A 22824-nucleotide genomic window follows, 5' to 3' on the forward strand; every position below is an offset into this window, starting at 1 on the left:
GCAGCCAGTAAAATGTGATTAAATACATCCCGATTTAAATGATCATTTTATCCATTTTATACTTTATCTTAGGTAGACAAGTTCTCAGTGTTTAGTCATATTCCTTTAATTCCTGATATGTGTCTCCCAGGTGCATTCTCCTTGTCCATAAGAGACTGGGACGATGTAAAAGGTGACCACGTCAAGCACTATAAGATTCGTAAGCTCGACAGCGGCGGTTACTACATCACCACCAGGGCTCAGTTTGACGCGTTGCAGCAACTCGTTCAGCACTACTCAGGTATGAAACCTCATCTTCTTACCAATATTTACTCTGTAAGTAGGGCAGGGGCCGGCGGGTTAGCCATTAGATGTTTGACCAGAGTAAAAGTCAAAGGCTGCTTCAAGAAATTCATAGAAAAATACACCTGGACTATGTGACAGACATTTGTTTAATGCACTGCTCTGCTGCCGTCAAATTGTGTTGTGCAGTCAGAAACAAACAAAGAGGTAGTGCTTCTATGAATGTTGTTGCCATGGCAGAGACCAGCACCCATGTTATTGTAAAATAAAACAGATAATAACAACAATACAAATGATCTTGTAGGGCAGATATTATCTGTCTTCTTAAGGATTTACTCTGTTCTGGTGAATTTTAGGATATATTCTCGTTCATTTCTGCATAAAGGTATTTACCCCCTTCTGGGTTTCCTCTATTTTTGTATATTTCTCACATATACATGTTTCAGACCATCAAACTACCTTTTCATACCAGACAAAAATAACCAAAGTAAACTTAAAATGCAGTTTTGAAATGACATTTATTTATTGAAGGAAAAGAAACGGTTCAAACCTACCTGGCCCAATGTAAAAAAGTAATTGTGTCCTCACTTTCTAAATCAGCCAAATAACCAATTTTAAAGAAAAATTGGTTGGATATCACTACCCCCACCAGGCATGATAACCACCAGAACTGTTCAATCCAAACATCTCTTAAATAGAACCTGTATAACAATGTGAAGGGAGCGCAGTTCTGAAAAAGAGAAAAATCTGTAAAAATTATCTGAAAAATGTAATGGCCAAGAACTAAGTCGGGAGGGGCTCAAATATGTTTTTAGGCAAAGTACAGTATCTCGCTGGTGTTTCTGTTGGGCTTCACTGACCTGTGCAGCTTAAAGTCTACAGGAAAGAATAGCCTCTGTTAAAGAGCCTGAAAACTCAATGGTCTGGCTGCAATCTTTCCTGTGCTAAAGGCACTGAAAGGGCAGCATGGCCCACTCTCCATTAAAAGGGGAACCGAGAGATGTTGCCATAGAGAGATTTGTCATGGTGACAGAGCATCGATTCGGTTGACTCATTGATACAAGCCCAAAACCAACGTCAAAGTCTGTCCGGTGTCCATTTCGTTCATCGATCCAGAATGCATTAAGCAGACACTGTTCCATTATATAATTCCATTTAGTCTGCCAGCACATTTCACATTCAGAATTCAAAGGTGCCATTTACAACAGGGAAGAAATGAAAGTTTCTATGGTGGATTTTTGGCTTTCGCCACCTTCATTGCGTTTACATTGAGCTATTTAGAATCACAGTCATTTTAAATGCAGCCAAAAAGAAACACAATGTTGTAGTGAGTGTGGGAAGGCAGAAGGAGTTAGTGTGTCTGAGTTCAAGCTTGCGTCACTGTGTGCTTGTCTAGATGTGTGTACTAAGCGTGTTCCTCCTGACCGCCGCTGCATCTGTGCTGCTGACACACATATTTGTTACTCAGATTTACAGGATGAGACAGCGATTTTTGTTTTCGTTTTACTCTTGCAGTTCTTGAATCTGTTCTTATTTGTGTCTCTGTCTGCTTGTTATGATGACGTATATCTGAGCATATGTGCTTTGTCCTCTTACGTCTGTTCGGTTTTATCACTCTCCCTCTGCGAAAGGGATATTATTGCCGTTTTGCTCTACTTGGCACATTGACATTTCGATGTTTCAGCCCTAAAATCAACACCATGGATTTTCTGTATGTGTTTGTGTCATGGAACATTAACTGTCCTTATACATGTTATCACCTCTCCAGGGGACATACTGAGAGAACACCACACCTTTGCAAATAACCTTGCCTCTTTTCAGGGCTTATGCTTTTATGGCTTTCTGCTTTCTTCAATGTGTCGTGTCTTTAAAGAGCTAAGTGGGACATCTGGCCTTGTGTACTGTAGAATAATCTCCACATGTACTTTAAGACATCAGAAAACGTATATATTTATTTACCTGCAAGTTTGAATGAAAACACATTTGAAGTGACTTTATTGAAGCTGAAAAAAGTCACCCTAAAACACAGACCTTTCTCAGTTTAGTTGCTGCAGCCTTAGCTATTGGGTGAATTATTTTTGCGAATTTTGATAGATGTCTCTGACTTTAAGACCCCATTTCCATTAGAAAAAAAAACAATGAAAAGTTAGACATGAAAAAACAGTTTTTAGATTTTGTAGTAAGTGGTAAGCCATCCAGTCATTGTGCCTCACTATGTTAAAAGTCCATATTGGTTTTGTCTGGTTTTCAATTGTTGTCATTCATTTAACATTTACATTTTCATTTTTTGCTTAGAAGATATTGACACTTTTATCTTACAGATAGGAAGTTCAATGGTTTAATCCCAATAATTTTAAAAGTCCATAATAGCACTTTAAAGTGGTACTGATATAAGTTTTTGTTTGAAGGAACATGTGACGGATGTTTGTAGTCAGTGTGTTGCTTTCGGTCTAATCATCCATTGCCCACAGGTTGGATCGATGTCTATTTTGTTTTTAACTACTACATGGCAGCGGTCCACATATTGACAGGCTCTGTGAACACAGAACTGTATTGATGTCTGAGTGGAGTGCAGCAGGCAGGCCAGATGGGCTTTAATGGCCGAGTTGAATGTTGAACACGGGCCTTTATCTCATCTTTACTGCCCCATGCAAACACCCTGGGGAACCTCCTCCCACAGCCCCTCACTACAACAACCAGATATCAGCTCATCTAGATATCAGTATGGATGCATCAGTGGAAACTCTGCCCTAATTCACCGGTTTAATCAATGACTGGCAAACACAAGCACTTCCTCTGCAGCCAACGCAAGAGATGCTTGATTTCATGACACAATAACATGGTGTCATTGGTTAATGTGACAACCTTACGCAGGAGAGAGCAGCTGGAGCACCACTCATCCGCCCAAACACGCACGGCTACTAATGCCTCTCATGGTGCATAAAGTCCCTGCACTTTATCTTTATGTTTAACCACTGTGACAACTGTGCATGTAAATGTACCCGATGAGTGAGCGAGTACTGCAGCTATGTCTTATGAATTACCCAATTATCGTAAAGTGTATTTGAGCTGTAGATGCCATTAGCCAAAGTGAGTCATAACATAGAGCCTTTACTTTTACTATGACCTGCACCCATACTTGCTGTTTTTGTCATTCAGCTACGATGGGCAACATCAAGTGGAGAATATTAGGCCTGAAATAACAATCTTATTACTTATTACATCTTACTTAAAAATGTTAATAATTGGACAAAAACTAGGGGAAAAAAAACACAGGATTGCTTATGGTGATAACTCACATCTGACAGTCAGAATGACCATGGTGTCGGTATTATATTTGGTGCTGGAGCTCCATAATTTAAACACTCTTAAGAGCCTAGAGCTTCATGGTGGCTCTAGATGGAAAATCATAGGCTCAAGTAATTACAATTAATCATCTGGAGGCTATGAATATAAAAGTTCATCCAATATTTGTAACAAAAATAACAGATTTTTTATTCATTTGGGAAAATCATTTTGTCTGGATTAAGAAATATTCCTAAATTGAGACTTGCTACAGTATTTTTTCAAGTGTTTGTAGAAGTGCCTCCAGAACAGGGAGGAGCTGTTCAAAGGCCTGCTGAGCCAGGCTTAGTATTGGGATAACAGATACTGTACCTGGCTCTGTGACTTGAATGTAATGGTGTGACACTAGGAAGGGTCAAGCTCCACACCGTGTTTGAGTCTGAAGATTTTTTCTGGGTCTGTGAAAGAACCTCAGGCTTCTGCAGATAAATGAGAAGTCGCATTAAACCTGTGCTGCCAGGCAACTCACTGATTGGTTTGATGGGAAAACACATTAGATTACTGCTGGATCATCTGGCCTGAAAGCACCATATGTGCCATCCAGGAAGCAGAATGGCAAGAAGGGATTTTTATGATTACTCCACCACTGGTCATCTTTGTTTCTCGATGTTGCTGTGACGCTAACTCTGTTTACATCTTTCTATATGCGCTTGTTTGTGCTTCGCTGGGTGGTGTGTGCAGACCGAGCTGCTGGGCTCTGCTGTCGCTTGGTGGTTCCCTGCCACAAAGGGATGCCCCGCCTCGCCGACCTGTCCGTCAAAACCAAAGACGTGTGGGAGATCCCACGGGAGTCACTGCAGCTAATCAAGCGTCTTGGGAATGGGCAGTTTGGGGAGGTCTGGATTGGTACGGATCCGTTCGCCTTCAGGAGACGGGGTCACAAGGAAAGGGCCACACTGTTCAAGCAGAGACACCAGACGGGCTCCAAAGCACAAGAAAATACTTAAACCTGGGAGGGGAGGGGATCAAATGAGAAAATCGGCTAAGACATTTTGATAATTCTTAGTTTGGGGATGTTGCCAGGGAATAACCTCAGGTTTCTGACCCCTTCCTCTCAGAATCATCTGGAAAAGACATGCACTGTGTCTGGAGTCTCTGCTCTCACAGTTTAAAGATGGCTTCCTTCCATGTCCCTTACTGCATGTTCCCCATTAGTTAACCCTGTGTGCCTTGCCTTCCCTCCCCCTGTAGAGAGTTCGGATGGTTTGTGCTTTAATTTAACGGGCGTGTGTGTGAACTACATCCCTGACACTGTGGGCTTGAATCACGATTCCTGGGAGATCGCCAGACACACACTTGAATTGGAAGTAAAGCTGGGAACAGGATGTTTTGCTGAAGTGTTTTATGGTAAGAAAATCCTTAATGAGAAAAAGTACTCTTCTTTTTACTCTCACGGTGAGTCTCCCTGGAAATAGATGTGAAGATTTTTATTCATCCTTTTTATGTTTTCTTAAGGGCACCAAGAAACAATTAGCAATTTTGTTAATTAATTGGGGATAAAAGCAAATGTTGTGTTTCAGCTCTGCAACATTCCCACAGGATTTGAAACGTAAACAGCTCCAGTTCATGGTTTTCCACCTTCCAGATTTTTTCAGTAATTCACTGAATATGCTCTGCAGTATGGCACTCTAACATTTTGAATATTAGATAAATGTATAATTGTGCATAGATATTATCAAAGAAATCAAATGGATAAACCAAAAACAGATGCTGTGTATACTACAAGCAAACAGATTGAGTGTAAATTAACCAGAAACAAACATTTTGTTTAAATGAATCAAACATTTTGAGCCCTGATTTGAGGAGAATACAAGAACCTAAAGTATTGAAATAAATCATTATTATTTTGATGAAAGTGCTCCAGTGAGAGGAATAACCCCTCAGTGAGCTTTTGTTTCTCTTTCTATGTTCACTAAAGACTTGCTTCGATGTTTCCTGTCAAACTTCACACTTGTAACTGTAAAGTTATTTACTATAAAGCAGTAACTTGACTTGCATCATTGCCTGACAATGATATTTCTGAGATAAAAACACAACCCACTTTAGCTTTCTCGCTAATATCTAATTTTAGATTACAATCACTATTGTAAGTATAGATACAATCCTTGTCCTGCACCTTGATTTATGTGATGGGTGAACTAGTAGACAAGTGCTCAATATATTATGAATGTATCATTATGGACTTTATATAATCCACAAGTCTACAAGTTATAAAATCCAGTCCAGTCCCCACAGTCCAGCCTGTCCGTATTGAAATCACTTTGACTTTTTACTGCAAAAAGTCCTTATTAAATTCAACCAGACACTGAATTGAAGCAGTTAATGGTCCTTCTCAGAGAGGCTTTCTTAATTACAGCTATAATAAAATCAAATAAAACAGTTTCACTTTGAGAATGGTCAAATGATGTTTCACATTGATCAGTCAAGTTGTAACAAAGTAATCAATACCATTACAATTCATCAGTTGATTTACTTTATATATATTCAATATTTATTACATAACTTGTGTTTTTAATATTTGACATGTTAGACTTCCATACTGCAGAACACAAGAGAGTGCACTGTTATCCTGTCCCAGCTGGACAGATACCGGGGCACAGTCAGTCCTCTCCCAGATGACACCCAGCCTCTGGGATCCTGACCCAGCAGGTGATCATCAGCCCAAATATCTGCACAGCTGCTTCACTAAGGAAGCCCACTCTGATTTATGAGCTTACTCATACATTAACCTCTTAACCCCCTAACCCACCAAAGACATGGAGACAACATGTTCATTGATGGTCTCTGTCTACCATGTTGGTCACTACTAACATCCCTGCATCCCTTAGTGTCACAGAATGAGATAAAGGGAGTACTACTCCATTGAAGAGAATACAGTGATCCATATCTTATTATGCAAACTCTGACACAGGAGTTAGAGGCAGTGTACAGTGCCACATTGGTGGCACAGCCGTCCTGTGTTACTGTAGCTGCCATACAAGCAATGAGGAGCTTACTGGCTTGCTTTAGTTAATCATCCTACAAAGGATTATCTGCTCCTGTGTTGGTGTATTGTGTCTCTCAAAGCCTTGCTGGAGCTTTTAAAAGCCATTTCAAATCAAGGTCCACTCTAAATCTGGAATCCATTTAATTATCCTTCAGCACAACCTCTGTGCATTAAAATCAAAGATGGACTGATTTTCATACTGTCTCCTGATCTCATTCAGTGTTGCATGTTTACCTCATAGTAATTTCATAGACCTGTTCCCTTTGTTTTGGACTAGAGTTGCCTCTCAGCTTCTAGTCATCTCCTCAGGCTACACAGCAGAGGTCTTGATGTGAATATGAATCAATGTTTGCTGTGTACTTATGTGTGTGTATCTTTGCGTGTGCCAGGAACGTGGAATGGCACCACTAAGGTGGCGGTGAAGACTCTAAAGCCTGGCACCATGTCTCCAGAGTCCTTCCTGGAGGAGGCTCAGATCATGAAGAAACTCCGCCATGACAAGCTGGTGCAGCTCTACGCCGTGGTGTCTGAGGAGCCCATTTACATTGTCACAGAATACATGGGCAAAGGTAAATGAACATACATACAAATATCTGCATAGATGTACATTCACCACTCATTAACATGGCATTAACCTGTGTTTAACCAAAAATATATTTTTTAGAGAGTCTCGTGACAACAACACCCAAGTTATAGATCAACCTCAGACGTAAAGGACAAGAACTTAATTGAACAAATCCCAAATCCAGTTTGGCTTAAAATCAAATCAAATCATCTATTTGTCAACGGCATGCTGTTGTACAATTCAAGGTAGTACACAGACTTAATCCAAGGTTAGATTGTCAGTTTGTCAGTCAGTTTTCAATATACTCTCTCTTTATGTAGCAGTGTAGTATTACACCACAGGATGTGCCTCTAAGCATTAAAGTGCATCATGGTGACCTTATGCACTTTGTTAACCAGGGGACTGGTGAGCTGGAAAGAGCCTTCCTAACCTATATATTATCATTGACTCTGTTTATGCGATATTTCAAGCTAGAGAAAATACATTCAGCAGCATTTATTGACATTTGTCGAACAAATTGAAACTGAAGTTGTAATATCATAATATGTAGAAGGCTCCTCTAACGGAAGAATATGTTCAGTTACGTATTCTCCATCTGTCAATTAGAGATTTTTTTACATAACGCTAATATTTTGGCCCAAAAGTGAAGGTCTGAGTGTTCAAAAAGGAAAGGGTTCATCCTCTTGTACACCTTTTCCACCAAGGCAGTTCCTAATCTGAAACCAGTTATTGTGGTTCAACGGCCAAAGAACTGTCTCTCAGAAAAGGTGGTTCCAGGGTAGCACCAACTCATTGAGGCTGATTTTGATACACAAGAAAGGTCACCAGGTGTCCGTTCAATAATCAGAAATAATCCTCTGGGGACCATCAATGCACAGTCCTGGTAGCTGCAGGAGGCCACATCAATTCTCAACCTTTTGCATTGTTTGACCAGAGGAAACATTTTTGATAATAACACTGTGACCTGTGAAAATCTAAATCTAAAACAATTTGTTTGTGAGCTTAGCCTATGACACTGTGCACATGCATGTGTGCAGGCTCTTTAAAATGTATTTCATTTATGTGTTTTTGTTCTATTCCTTTCATGATAATTGTAACTAATCTGATATGGAAAGCTCTTGTTTCAAAGAGGATGAGGATGATTAAAGCCTTCAAAACAATACTAAAAGCCTGGACGTTAGACGTTAGAAACCCCACAACAAAGAGTCACATGAAACAGCAAAGAGAACAATAATGAAAACTTTGATGTGCACTGATGTCTGTTGTATGAAGCGGCTGCCACATCGAGGTCACTCTTGGAAAATGTGTTTTACAAAAGGAACAAGCAGAAGGGAAATGTTCTCAGAGTCAAAGTATTCGTCATCCTGTATTTATCCTCTCTCATCGCTGTTTAGGACAGAAAGTGGAGGTGAACAGGCAAATTACAAACCTCTTGTCTCTGAAATGTTCAGCTTTACAAACAGTTCCTGTAGAAGGGTGGGGGCACCACTGATTTGTTGATGGATGTAGGACACAGCATGAAGATGTGTCCTCAGTGTGTATATGAATAAATGAGCTATCATGAAACTGATATGTGTTTATGTCCTCTGAAGGAAGCCTGCTGGAGTTCATGAAGGACGGAGAAGGACGGGGGTTGAAGCTGCCAAACCTGGTGGACATGGCGGCACAGGTAAACCCTCGACATAGACCTTCCATGTTTTATCTGTAAACTCTTGTGTGTTTGTGTTACATTTAGTAACCAGAATAGAGGACTTATTTCTCATCATTGGTTTCTGGAAAACAACTGAAGGCTGCAGAGCCTTCATTTGAAACAGACTTGTTAGTTAATTGACTGTGTTTCCACTTCCCTCTTTTTATATTTCCTATGTATTTTAGTACAAATCTCCTCATTTTTAACTTACTTCATTATGGTTTCTTCATAACTAATATGTTCAGTCCACAGCAGTTCATCCTGTTTTGACCCAGATTTCTAGCAGGTAATAAGTCATCTGTAAAAGGACACCTTAAGAGTGTAAGCCTCCTGAGCCAGACCAGGTCTTTTCGTCTACTGCAGGTGAAACAGCATGAAAGTTTATTGAAAACCGTCAGAATATGAGCTATAATGCATTGCTCCATTCACAGTGTGATCCTAAACAAACTGTCTTTCTGCAGAATCACCCCAAAATCCTTTTTATTAACCTGCCTTGAAGTTATTTTTTCACTTCTGCCAAATCATATGAATAGTAATGAATTAATGAAAGTTACATGCAATCACAAAGATTTAGATAGGTCTCGCTCTATATGTACCCAAGTATCCTGAAGCAAATCACAACTATTTAGAAGAAGCAATGTCAGGGGAGCTGTGTTGGAGCGTTGATGCAGTGTGCTCACTGTGCTGCAGGTGGCAGGAGGCATGGCCTACATTGAGAGGATGAACTACATCCACCGAGACCTGCGCTCCGCCAACATCCTGGTGGGAGACAATCTGGTGTGCAAGATCGCAGACTTTGGCCTGGCCAGGCTCATTGAAGACAATGAATATACTGCTCGGCAAGGTGGGGCTCAGCCACTCCCCATTCACACACATACACACATTATGTTCTGATGTTCACACTCACATTCATTCACACGATGACTGTATTAGGTTGTAGAGAATATTGTCTCAATGTGCTTCAATCAGAATGAGGAGCAAATAGCAATGAATTCTAAGTCAGTCAGTCCCGCTGCTCCGGAGTTTCCAAGGAAATATCAGTTTTTTCTAGTATTGACCACTACCAGTGAGACTGGATTTGTTTTTTTGTGTCTTCGGAACGTTTTGTTTTTTTTATCCAGACCATCAATAAATGATAAGCGAAGCAATTTTTAGCAATGGCCTTTATCAATAGTTACCGACATTGACAATCTACATTCATATATATGTTAATAAATCATGAAATATTGTGTATGCCTCAGCCACAGCCAGTGGTTTTCTGGTTGTCCATCCGTCCCATTATTGTAAATTTTGATATCTCTGGAATTCCTTCACGGAATCTCTTCAAATTAGGTACAAACTTAAACTCACAGACGACCAGATTTAATTCTGGTAGCCATAGGTGAAAGGTGAAGATCACAGTGGCCTCACAAATGTGTTGATATCTTAAGATCAGCTTGAGGAGATGACTCAAAGATGAACTGATTCGATTTTGGTGGTCAAAGGACAGGGTCTCGTGGCCTCACAAAACATGTTTTTGGCCTCGTCTATCGTGTATCGCAAGAGACTTTCTTCAACTTCAAAAGATCAGTTGGTCACTTGGACTAAGAGATGAACTGATTATTATTCAGTGGACAAAGGTTATGGTCACAATGAATCTGTTAAACTAATTTGTCACCAGGCATACAACCATAGTATGGTATTTTTTCCATTATAAAAATAATTTACTCTTTCCCACTTGTGTGAGCTATATACACATGGTGCACATACTCACATTATATTAAATTAGAAATTCGAAAAACAGATTAACTTGTGCACTCTGCACTTGACTCCAAAACACAGCCCCAGAGGACTGAACAGAAACTGTCAGAGTGCAGCTTGGGCCAGTTGGTGTGTCACTAGAAGATAAGGCCCAAAGTGCGCGACTTGCAGGAGCCTTGAAGTAGAAGAGGCAAAGATGCAGTCAGGTCCAAACAACCCACTTAATTGCAGTCAAGCAGAAACGGTACAGCTCAATAACATCTCTCCTTCCCTGCTTGATAAAGGACACATAAACACAAATGCTAAACAGTGATCTACTTTCTAAACCTAAACAAAGATCAACCTCAATTAGCTGTGTAATGGACCAGGAATGATCCAAATGGATCAACCCCCACGTTTCAGAGCATATGTGAGCAGCAAATTAAATGCAATGTTTACATATTCAAATTTTGTGTTAATGTCGCTTTAACTTTTTAAAGCATTATTTAAATTTCAGTGCAGATGCAGTTAAATCAAAGCAGTTGTGTTCACATGAACTGTGCGTGGTAAAAGCAGTTGATGGTTAAAGCCATGGCTACTGGAGGTGCAAACTGCATTATTAAAGTCACATATGAGAGTATTTAGGCTTTCCAGTTAAATATACGGATGACAGAAGAAAGGTGGTGAACAAAACAGTTGAGGTATGTGAGCGTTGTGCCACATGAAAGCCGCATGACAATGGCAATACATCTAGCATGGCCCCACATTGAAAGGTACATGAGCTGTAGAATTGATTCAGTCTCTGGTGGTAATGCGGTTTCACATGCTGCGTGCAACACAGCCTGAGTGTCAGGTAAACAGAATATTGTGTAAAAGACATTTACTGACATGCTCTGTTCATCTCCCTGCTCTCCTGCAGGTGCAAAGTTCCCCATCAAGTGGACCGCTCCGGAGGCTGCGCTGTACGGGAAGTTCACCATCAAGTCAGACGTGTGGTCGTTTGGCATCTTGCTCACGGAGCTGGTCACCAAGGGCCGGGTCCCTTACCCAGGTGAGGGGACTGAAGTTAGAGACTCCGTGTGGCTCAGCTTTCACCATAAACCACTGGGAACATGTCAGTGAAGTGGTCTAATGAGGAGAAACGCCTCATATGAAACCCAGAGTTGACATCAGGGGGCCATTCCTGCTGTGTGAGAGAGTGCTTTCCCTGCCAGAGTATGAGATAACCCATTAGCTCTGCCACTCAGCAGTGGGACAAGTTCAATTTCAGACAGAACCAAAAAGAAAAAGTGAGGGAGAGGCTGAGAGTGTCTCTCGAGGGAGAGAACACGTGTTTTTCCAGGTGGAGCTGGTTGTGCTGCAGGGAGGAGGACAACTGAGGGAGTAGCATCATGCTAACACATGTGTTAGCAGATATCTGTTAATGAAATATCGGCATTGTGCTTCTTTTATTTTATGTGGGCATACAGGTATTCAGGCCAATAAGAGAACACATGCTCTGTATTTACGGTCACTTTGTGATGTATTGTAACATCGTAACCTCATGATTAGTTATTAGCAAAATAACATTAGTCGCAAATTATACTATTCCATATATGTATACATTACATATTATGTCATAGCTATGATCATGAACAAATAAAAGTATGATAATGTTCATTTTATATTTGCACATCAGTAAGTAAAGACATGTTTAGTGCTGCACTGCTTTGGTTTCCATCATCCCATTTATGTTTTTGCTCCCTCACATGCTTAAGGTTGGTTTATGATTTATATAAAATATGCAAAGTACCCAGAAGATCATTGACTGCATGTAAAGATGGACGACTCTTCTCCATTTTTCTCCCACTGTAAAAAGATAAATCCAAAATATCCCGAATATGAGCACTGCCATTTTGCATTGGTGACGTCATTTGCCAGTCCATGGTCATCCATCCTGATTTAACGACATACTGCAGTGCAACTTTAATAGATGGCTCACTTCTTTGTGTTTAGGTTATGAGAGAAAGCCAGAGAAGTCTTAGGTTTGACACCTAATTGTGGAGGTGAGGGGGCTGGGAGAGCACCTTCACCTGCAAAACAGACGCTCAGTCAGCACAGGGGAGAGCTGTTAGCTGATTGATCCTCAGGTTTAAAAGGCAGTAGGTAGCTGAGCTGCCTCAAGGAGACATTCAGAACTGAGACACAAGAGTCACAGACACGATTGGACGCAGAGACTGAGCAGAGCCAATAAACCTGAAAAGGCTATGTTTGTTTGGAATTTATGTTTGCTCTGTAATAAAGCAAGTAAAAATGTTGAGGAGTGAATAAACCACTGGGAAGTAAGGGTACATGGTCTGTATTTATATAGAGCTTTTCTAGTCTTGATGACCATTCAAAGTGTGACGTCGCTCATATACATATACACATAAACATATATAGCTAGATAAATCTGCAAAGGAAATCACAAAAGGAGTGTGCATTTAATACTATATAGATAAACACTACAAAGGGATACAAGTAGTAAGTGTATTTTAATTCCACAGTAGAGTAGAATATACATTTTTCTCCCCAAATCTTCTTGAGTAAGTGAAAAGTGAAATTCAAATTACAAAAACAAGTACCTGAAGTTACTTTAGTACATGCAATTGAATAACTATAACTCATTACTTCTATTAATAGTGGACAAATTTGTTTAAATAAGCTACTTGTCTTGTTAAATGGCTTTTACAGATTCAAGATGTTGGACTGGTGCCACTGGGATGTTAAAGTTCACTGTCAAAGTGCTTGGTCTCTACGGAGCTGTCGCACGGATCAGTGTAGGAGCCCCTGGCTATGCTTACTTACACTCTTTTTCTTTTCTTTTTTCAAGGGATGAACAACCGCGAGGTGCTGGAGCAGGTGGAGCGGGGCTACAGAATGCCGTGCCCTCAGGACTGCCCCATCTCGATGCACGAGCTGATGCTGCAGTGCTGGAAGAAGGATGCAGAGGAGCGGCACACCTTTGAGTACCTGCAGGCCTTCTTGGAGGACTACTTTACAGCCACTGAGCCTCAGTACCAGCCCGGGGACAACCTCTAGGCCTCCTTCAAACTCTGTCTATCTGGTGGTGGGTGGGGGGGCGGCTCAGGGCTGGGACCACATTGACCGAATCCATGCTGTTAAAAAAACTCTGGAACCCTCCTGGCTACGCCTGCATTTTAGGGATTTGTACAGCTTCCTCAGCTCAACCCAGTATTTCCGTTTTACACCAAGCCCCAGAAACAACCCTCAGTCTCTGACACCCCCCCTGTTGTCTGAACTCTGCAACTGCGATAGTAAGGGAAGCTGAGGGATGAAGGATGGACAGAAACAAGTGGGGTTGTGATAATGCAATGAAATACATGTATTCACTGTAAATAAAAGGCTTGTTTTAGTTTATTTGTTTGCTTCCATATAAGAATTTTATTTTCTCCTGCACAAAATAATAATTATAAAATAATAAAGGCAAAGGAAGATGAGCACCTGAACGGGCACAGTTAATCTGTACGTGTATTATACTATAGTTCATGTATTATTTTCTAGAGATTGAATTGAAAGCATAAATTTTCAATTTGTTGCCATAATGTAAAAATCACTCGCCCTCAGTTTATTGCTTTATTCTTTACTTTTCAGTTCATAGTGTTGCTGAGGCTTCTTCGGGCGAGCATGATGCAGTACTCCATCTGCCTTTTTTCTCTTTTCTTGCTCCCTTCCAAAGCTTCCTCAGAGCAGTAGTTGTTAGAATGTTGCTGTATGAAACAGGATACACTGTTTGTCACATTTTTGTAAATTAAAGCCAGGCGTGCAAGGATTTTGAACATATCCCTCCTCGCTTACAATTTTGGGACAATGTGGGTGGAATATTTCTGTCTTTGTACCATACGTGTTTTTTTGTTGAACTGGAAGAAAGAAAGGTTGACTTAAGTTTTCCTTTACTTGAGCTGTCACTCTGGGGCCTCTCATCATTAATGTTCTTATTTTGGGACTGTCGTGTTTTTCCTTGTCTTCTGCTCATTGACCACTTGAGCCTGCAGGGTCCTGACCTGCAGCCAAACCTGGACCAACTCACCTTCTCAGTTATTTCTGCTTTAATGTTTTACTGACAAGGTTTTATTCGATCAGTATTTGAGTCTGTTATAGTTTTTTACAGATTATGATCTTGTTTAACCTTTTAAGTGATCCTTCAAGAGTCAGTTATTCTGTTGGTTCAGAGGAGTTTTGGAGCCACATCATGCACAAAAACTGAATAGAAGAGGGATTTTTAGGTTTAAGTTCATAAATAAAACCACTGATTTGAAAAGAATTGAACCCAGTCCGGATCAGGTTCTACAGCAGATTGTTTCATTACAAAGGGAAAGCCCTTTTTTTCAGTTGTATGGCTTAATGGTTCTGAAGTGTCTCTAACTTCCCTCCTTTCTATCTTTCATTTCCATTTTTTTATATAACTTGTTTTGTTAATTCAGTGATTTGGCGTTTGAAATTCAGAAAAGAACAATAAACATTTTACACTCTTTCCAAGACACTTCTTTACTACATGCCAGTGTTTGTATACTTGCCTTTTGCGAGTGTGTCGCTCACTGGACCTGCTCCTCTGGGGAAGGGTCTCACTGCGAATCAAACGACGGGAGTGGAGATAGAAACTGTGACCCTAACCAGTTGAAGCTGACTAATGATATGTGTTACTTATAGAGGGCGTGGTTAATTGTATTGTGGTCTGCAGGTGGATACTATGGCTCCCTTAAGACAATGTGTTCTTTGGTATCTATCTGTGTAAATATTGGACCTCAGTATTGATACGGATTACTCATGACATGCAAACTATCATTAATGGAGACCACAGAGTTATGACTTCAGACAGGGTGAGGCTGCTGTGTCATAGCCAAACTAACACATTCTTTCATTGATTTATTTGATCTGCAATCGGATTCAAGAAAATAATATTTCAAAAATGCCTGATATCACTTATAATCATTGTTAGTTGAAGAGGCAGATAATCAGTCGACTGTCCTGTGCATGATTTGCTTAGAAAATGAAAATGTACTTCTCTTGGCCTTGTGAGATTGTAACTTTAAAATAGTTGGGTAAAGACTGTAAGTGTAATCAATCCATTTCTCAGTTATTTGAGATATACACATTAATTAAAATTAACCCAGTATTAAATATAATCAGGTTCTGCCATAATAACAAATGTGAATCTTACAAGAGCTAAGTAAGAAAAGATCATTTTTTTATATAAAGAAGGTTATATGCAAATATGCAGAAGACATAAAATAACGTAAAATAATTCAAAGACAAAATAAGATCAAATGGTGGAACCGATGCAGTAATTGTTTTAATAATGATTAAAGACATTAACAACATGAATGACAAAAATCCGAGAAAAGAAAGCTATTACTTAGCTTCAGGACAGATTTCTGATTGTCGCTGAGCGGCCCACCCAAAGTCATTCTTTTATCAACTCATCAACCCTAATCAACCCTAATTTCCCACAGTTCACACTCACCTCAAAAAGGTGTGAAACAAGGAGGAGCTAGGTGGGCCAGTTGTCCCTATCACAAGAATAAAAAAATAAGGGGTTGCTGTTGTCCCTGCTCTCATCCTACCTCAATGACTGTACCTACCGGGGGACTTGGAGAGGATCTGTCAGAACCTTGTCCTCTCACTACTGGGGTCCCTCAGGGTTCCATCCTGGGTCCTCTCCTCTTCTCTCTGTACACCAGCTCTCTCAGCTCTGTCATTCACTCACATGGCTTTTCCTCCCACAGCTACGCAGATGACACCCAACTAATCCTCTCTTTTCACCAATCTGACACACAAGTAGCAGCATGAATCTCGGCCTGTATGACTGTCATCTCTCAGTGGAAGTCTGCACACCACCTGAAAATTAACCTTTACAAGACCAAACTACTTTTCCTGCCAGGGAAAGGCTCTCCCATCCATGACCTGACTATTACCTTCTTTGACAAATCTGTGCTAGCCCCCACCCAGACCATTAGGAACCTGGATGTGACACTTGACAGTCAACTCTTCCTTACTGCGAACGGATGGGGCCCAGTCTAGTGTACATCCTGGACATATTCAAACCTGACATCCAAGCCCGTCCCCTCTGCCCTGCATCGGCCAATTGGCTTGCTGCTCCCTCACTGGGAGCTAAACACTCAACAAAATCACGACTGTTTGCTGTCATGGCTCCTTAATGTTGGAACGAGCTCCCCATTGATACCAGGACAGCAGAAAGTCTACACATCCTCCACCGCAGACTAATGACATATCTCTTCAGACTATACCTTGGTTAACAAGATGATGTCTAATAAACCACCATCAACTCTGGTGTTTATATGTTTTTCTTTTTTATTCTGTTTAGTTGCACTTATATGGCACTTAAATGTTGCACTTTTGAAGCTAATGTACTTACATTATTCTTGTTGTTCTGGGCTCTTGTTGTTCAACCCTCATGGTTGAATGCACTTTTTCTAAGTCGCCTTGGATAAAAGCGTCAGCTAAATGAAATGAAATGTAATGTAACAGTTGGCTTTCAAAGAACATTATTTCAAATCGAAAGACAGTTTGGCAAAAGACTTTCCCACAAAAATCACCACTTAGAGTTGATCCATCAAAAATATCTACAACTCTGTTTAAATACAAAGGGAAAAAAATATTTTAATTCACAATTTTTTGTCATTTTTATGAGCTACTGGTCTCACTGAGTATCACACTGAGTATCTCCTTCAGGAAGAGTGGATGCCTCACCTAATTCATGGACCATGTGAATCCCTCCTCCTGATGCTCTATAAGGGCAGCAGCTGAAGCTGTCTCACATATCCTCCTCTTATCATTGGTAGTCTTGTCTTGGTGGAAACGTTTCCAGCGGCTCTGAGGACAAAGCCACTTTGCATGAAACCTTTACAGTCCTGGGAAGACACCAAGGAGGAAACACACACACCAGGTATGTCTGTTTCAATTATCACTGATCACAGATATTTTCACCCAGATGAAGTAAAAATAACCTGTATCATTTTTTATAAGGCACAGAAAGGTCATAAGGATAAATGAAAAATTGTAAATTTCCTATTATTTTGTCACCTTTTAATCAGTCTTAAAAAACAACCATTAGACAGATAGCTATTATGATCTATTAATGATCAGGATAAAGGTTGATATCATGTAACCCAGAAAAGATTTTTACAGGCAGTTTTGATTGAAAAAAATAACTCAAAGCTGCCTGATTCATTTTCACCCAACATTTATTAGCTTGATGGCAAATATGAACTTTTATGACTAAGTTCAGTTTTTTTGCTGTAATGTGTAAGAAGCAGTATGAGCTCTCACCAAATGTAGATTATATACATCTCCAAAGCTTAATAAATTCATATTTCTAAGATGTAAAGACTCTTCCTGAATTCACATTTTACATTACCATCATGTAGTTGATGTTTTGTATTTACCTTCAGTTTTACTAATTTTAATTGTGAAACAAGCCAACTGATGTATAATAGACCTTTACCAGTATTTGTTCACCGTACCTCCCCTCTCTGTGGCCAATCAATAACAGCTCTTCATCCGCCTCTAATGGCTTTATTGCAGGTATTAGCATGTGAGAAATTGCCTGGCAATGAAATGGAGGAAGCCAGCGTCAACATCTTTGTCACTGTTCAGAAGATCTACTACCCTACACTTTGCATCATGGGTATTCCAGGTTTGTAGCTTAATTTATCTTTGGTTTTTCCATGTCTGAATAGGTGTTGTTGGGTATCATCAGTGTCAAAACACAAAAAGCATTTGTAGGTTATTAAAAACTTATTAATGTTATCACTTCTACTCTTAGATAACTCACATGCACACAATATGACTCACTGCCCCCACAGCATTCAGGCCCAAACTATCTATTAATAACCTACCAACATGGCTGCAGGCCTATTATAAGGACATGGAAGGAGCCTGGGAGATACATTTACATTCAAAACCACATTCAGATGAAAAACCTGGCATCTGTTTTGAGAAGAGGTTCATCTAATGGTAAGCTTTGTGTAAAAAGTGAACTTTCAGTCATTTTATTGTCCTCCTGATGATAGTACCTTTTTTCCCACATTTCATTGCACTTGCCTAGTTTTCTCTTGCTTCCAGTGTTTGGGCTAAGTGGGCCTAAACATTTTTGACAGACCACAGAATGTTAAGTTATTTATACACTTATATTATTTAGTAAGTGCTAAAATGTTCTACTTGCATGAAGCACATTGTTGTTAGTACAATATGATTTTTCACATATTGCACCACAATGATGAATCAGTGTCATATGATTGTTTACTTCTGCCTCTTAACAGTGAGAAAGGAAAGTCTGTTGAAGTAATTTTCTCACAGAAATAATACCTGCAGCGGCCGTTAGTCCTAATGCAGCCACAAGGGTGCAGCAAACTACAAGATGAATGTAAATGTAACAACATATTTTATCCGAAAAAAGGTTATTCTAAGGTCAGATGTAAAGAGAGATTTCAGTATAGCTGCATTTCCATTGCAGGAACTTTTCCCAGGAACTAGGAATATTTGCATGAACTCTGTGTGTATCGGCTGAGACCACTCATTTTGTTTCAACTCTTTTGCTGGACAACACTATCAATTTGCATCTCCTCCATGTTTGCTGTTTTTATAGTATTGTACATATAGTGTAATCTGTGTTGTATATTCTTCTACATTACCATGGACTTTTAGACTGGAGTGAACAGCTTGTTGTAGCCATCATCATATGTCAGCATAACAACCTTATCTCCTCCTTGTCCTTAGACCAAGCTTGAAAAGCAGTCACACAACAGTCTTCAGGAACAGTTTAGTTATTTGACAAAAATTCAAAAGACTGACATTTCCTGGTAGTTTTGGTCAAAATGCAGCGTATATCACTCAATTTTGAGCTAGTTGTCAAGCACTGCCATGCTTGTCCTGACAGCATGCCCCTGCATGGGTGTGATAATGGGAAAGTTCATGAATTGACAGAGGTTATTGCCCATCTCTATAGTTCTCATAAACTACTCTCTGATATAGGACTAAAAAGCAGCGGTTTTTTGTAATAAATAAATAACAGCAAATAAAAGCAGAACCAAGAGGAGAGAACACATATGTCCACTGGAAGCTGCTCTGCACTAGTTGCTGTAACATAGAGGATTGACTTAAACGTTTTCTTGCTTATATTCAAGGCTCTGAATGGGCTAAGACAGAGTTACATAGCTGACTCTCTAGTTAACTATGTCCTGTCTTGAATCATCTGCAGCAAGTCTATTAGAGGTTCCCAGCACCAGCCGGAAAAAAAGCTTTTGTAAATAACGCTCCAAAGTTGGGGAACAGCTATCTCATTGAACGTCGTTAAAAGAAAACTTTGTTTCAGCTTTTAACCAGATATTGTACTTGCCTGTGCTCTTATATTTTGATGACTTTGTTTCTGCATTCTTTATGTATTTTTTATGTTTTTATTTTTTCTTAAAATATGTTCTCTTCTTATTTGAATGACATATTATCATGCTTTTATTTATATCTATATTGTATGTAAAGCACTTTGAGTTTCTTGTATGGAATGTGCTATAAAATAAAGTTTATATTATTTTTTTTATTATTATTATCATAACGTTGGGACTGAAGAAAAAACCTTTTGGACAACACCACAAACCAGACGGACAAAGTTGGTTGGTGAAGACCAGTCTAAAGTTAAATCAGACCAGACTGCTTGATGGACTAGACTTGGATTGGACAGTTTGTCAGTGAGCCACAATAAATGCAAATGATTCCTGGAAATATCTTAATGTCAGCAGGATGTTTAAGAAAGCAGTTGTTTGCTTAAACATGCCATAACTGGATGATGCTGTGTCAGATTAATTTTTTGCTACTGCTGCCTCCAAGTTGCCAAAAAAATGAATATTGGTAAATTAATCTTGAACAACTTCATGTAGCACCAGACAAGTGGTGTGTATTTATCTAAACTTCTTTATTCTTGCCTTTCCCTTCCAGCCAACCTCTTCACATTCTATATGGTTTGCTTCCGTAAATGTGGGATGTCCGACACAGCAACCATTTACCTGAGCTGTCTGGCCATTGTGGACACATTCTACCTGGTGTGGGTGATCCTTCTTGACCTGACCCTCAACTTTTGGCTACTGCGGCCCTTCTGGCATTCCCAACCTTGGTGTGGCATCCTGGGATTCCTGCAGCATGGATCACTGTACAGCTCCTCCTGGATAGTGGTGATATTCACCATCGAGCGCTACCTTGTCCTCCGCAGCACAGTAGCCAAGCAGCACTTCTCCCAGCCCTGGGTCACTAAACTGACCTGTATTGCTGTTGTCCTTGTGTCACATCTTGTCTCTGTGCCAGTGGGCTGGATCAATAATGTCACACCTGTTTCCTTTCTTGTGGACGGGGAGAATGTGACAGAGCCCAGGTGTCATTACCGCGATGAGACCTACACTACTGTTATAGTGTGGATAACCACCTTCCTCTCTGGAGGAATACCCATAGTCTTGGTCATCATCTTCAACTACCTCATAGGATATCATCTTTGCCGTGCGAGCAACCTCTTCACCAAGGAGGAGCGCCGCGTCATGCATGGGAGGAGCACCCGAGGCATGTTGAGGAGGACCATTCTGCTGCTAGGCACTGTTTCTGTGACCTTTGTTGTTCTCAGCCTTCCTCGTTTTGTCACATACTGCATCCTTAGAACCAAGTACAACAACGAGGAGTTCGATAGGGATGACTACAGAATCCCAATCAATGTGGCCGGAGACTTAGCCAACATGCTGCAGAACCTTAACTCCACCACCAACTTCCTGCTCTACTGTATGGTCAGCCGGCGCTTTCGACGGGAGCTGGTCCAGGTGGTGACTTGTAAGGCAAAGGTACGTGAGCTGGGCTCTGTTCTCACCCATACTACCATGAGAGTTTTCTCAGTTATGGATCATAAGGCCTCACCATCCAACAACTCTGTGACTGTGAAGCTTGCTAATTTCAAACAGACAGAGTAGAAAGGAACCACAAAAAAAGACCAATATCACAATGGGTATAATTGTTGGAGACTAAAAGTTTAGTCTTGACCTTGGACGTGTAATTTTACAGAAATAAAATGGAACCATGGTAAATAGACTTCCTATATATAGAGCTTTTCTAGTCACAAAGAACTCAGCGGGGCCAAGGACACCTGGACACATGCACAAGGCGTGCTGAACTGGGGATTGAACCACCAACTCTCTAATAGATAATTGATCCACTCTACCTTCTGAACCACAGCTGCTGACTGCATATCCATGTCCATGAAAACTAAACAAACCCTGAGGATAAATCAACTCATAAAAGTTGTCTCATAATTGCTGTTTTTAGCCGTGCTAGCAGAGTATTCTCAGAACTGCAGTGTTGGTCCTTTAAACCACAAGACTTAAGAACTGTTTGGTTGATTCCCATGAAATCTGGTCTCCAAAGAATGAAGCTTTAAGATTTTGGTGATTCTCTGACCTTTCATCTAGCATGTCTAGCAGGTTCTGTTGGTTGTTCAAAACAATTGTTATATTATTCATTGTTCCCAGACAATATATTCTAAGGACTTTACTTTTTCACTATTGCCACATGAGGTCGACATCTTTGGTTTTGATATAGCTGTTCTCAGAATCTTGCCTCACACAGAATTCATTTTCAATATCTTTTGTAATCCCTAAACAATTTGTCTCTTATTATCTTCATCAGGTAAAAAGTTAGATTTTTCCAATATTTTGCTTTGTGAGCGTATGACCTTCCCATCAAGCTCATCTGTAGTTTTTGTGATGATTAATGTTTGCATGCACTATAAGATGGTAATAATGTTATACCATGAGGTTAGCAGGCTGTGTTGACTTGTGACTAGTGTGTCCACCTTCAAACTCACAGACCTGACCATAGACTCTTTGTCTAGTAGATTATACTAAACACATGCATGAAATAAATGCATGAAATACGCACTCATTGTAACAATAGATGTGATCAAGTAAAAATCCATAAAAGTCATAGGATGTAAGTCTTTGGTATTTAATTGTATTACCTAGTCATGTAGGTCCTGTGTGGCAGTGTCATAAAACAAGTTGCCTATTAGTTTTGATAATGTTTCACTGTTAATCCAAAACTGATGAAGTTCAGAAGTATTGTCACTTGTTACGTCATTTGTTTGTAAAATTTGAATAAATGTGTAAATTATATTCATGTACATATCAAGTGAGTTGTTTACTAGTCGTCTTA

At 40.0% G+C, this 22824-nt stretch overlaps 2 protein-coding genes across 5 annotated transcripts in view; both read left to right on the forward strand.

Moving 5' to 3' along the window:
• The window catches only part of fynb (FYN proto-oncogene, Src family tyrosine kinase b), a 65887-nt gene extending 50787 nt beyond the window's left edge, over positions 1-15100 (forward strand). For 2 of the 4 annotated variants that reach the window (XM_061091631.1, XM_061091632.1), the window contains 7 exons: positions 131-280; positions 4309-4473; positions 7003-7182; positions 8771-8847; positions 9559-9712; positions 11507-11638; positions 13439-15100. In XM_061091631.1, the coding sequence (XP_060947614.1) occupies positions 131-280; positions 4309-4473; positions 7003-7182; positions 8771-8847; positions 9559-9712; positions 11507-11638; positions 13439-13647 (1067 nt within the window). In that variant the 3' untranslated portion in view covers positions 13648-15100. Of the gene's footprint in view, positions 1-130; positions 281-4308; positions 4474-4818; positions 4975-7002; positions 7183-8770; positions 8848-9558; positions 9713-11506; positions 11639-13438 lie in introns of all 4 variants that reach the window. The other 2 variants (XM_061091634.1, XM_061091633.1) reach the window with 2 other exon arrangements.
• Positions 15101-18156: 3056 nt separating this feature from the next.
• On the forward strand, positions 18157-21587 carry LOC133024041 (probable G-protein coupled receptor 139). Its single transcript, XM_061090993.1, has 2 exons — positions 18157-18283; positions 20578-21587. The coding sequence occupies exons 1-2, from the start codon at positions 18157-18159 to the stop codon at positions 21585-21587; spliced, it is 1137 nt and encodes a 378-aa protein (XP_060946976.1).
• Positions 21588-22824: the final 1237 nt, after the last annotated feature.

The sequence above is a fragment of the Limanda limanda genome, chromosome 18 (genome assembly GCF_963576545.1).
Source record: "Limanda limanda chromosome 18, fLimLim1.1, whole genome shotgun sequence".
NCBI classification, from domain to species: Eukaryota; Metazoa; Chordata; class Actinopteri; order Pleuronectiformes; family Pleuronectidae; genus Limanda; species Limanda limanda.

Bases quoted from the DNA above. Each gene is read 5' to 3' on its own strand.
- LOC133024041 (XM_061090993.1), top strand. From the start codon at position 18,157: ATGGCTTTATTGCAGGTATTAGCATGTGAGAAATTGCCTGGCAATGAA. The intron at 18,284-20,577 runs GTTTGTAGCTTA...TTTCCCTTCCAG, and splicing joins TTGCATCATGGGTATTCCAG to CCAACCTCTTCACATTCTAT.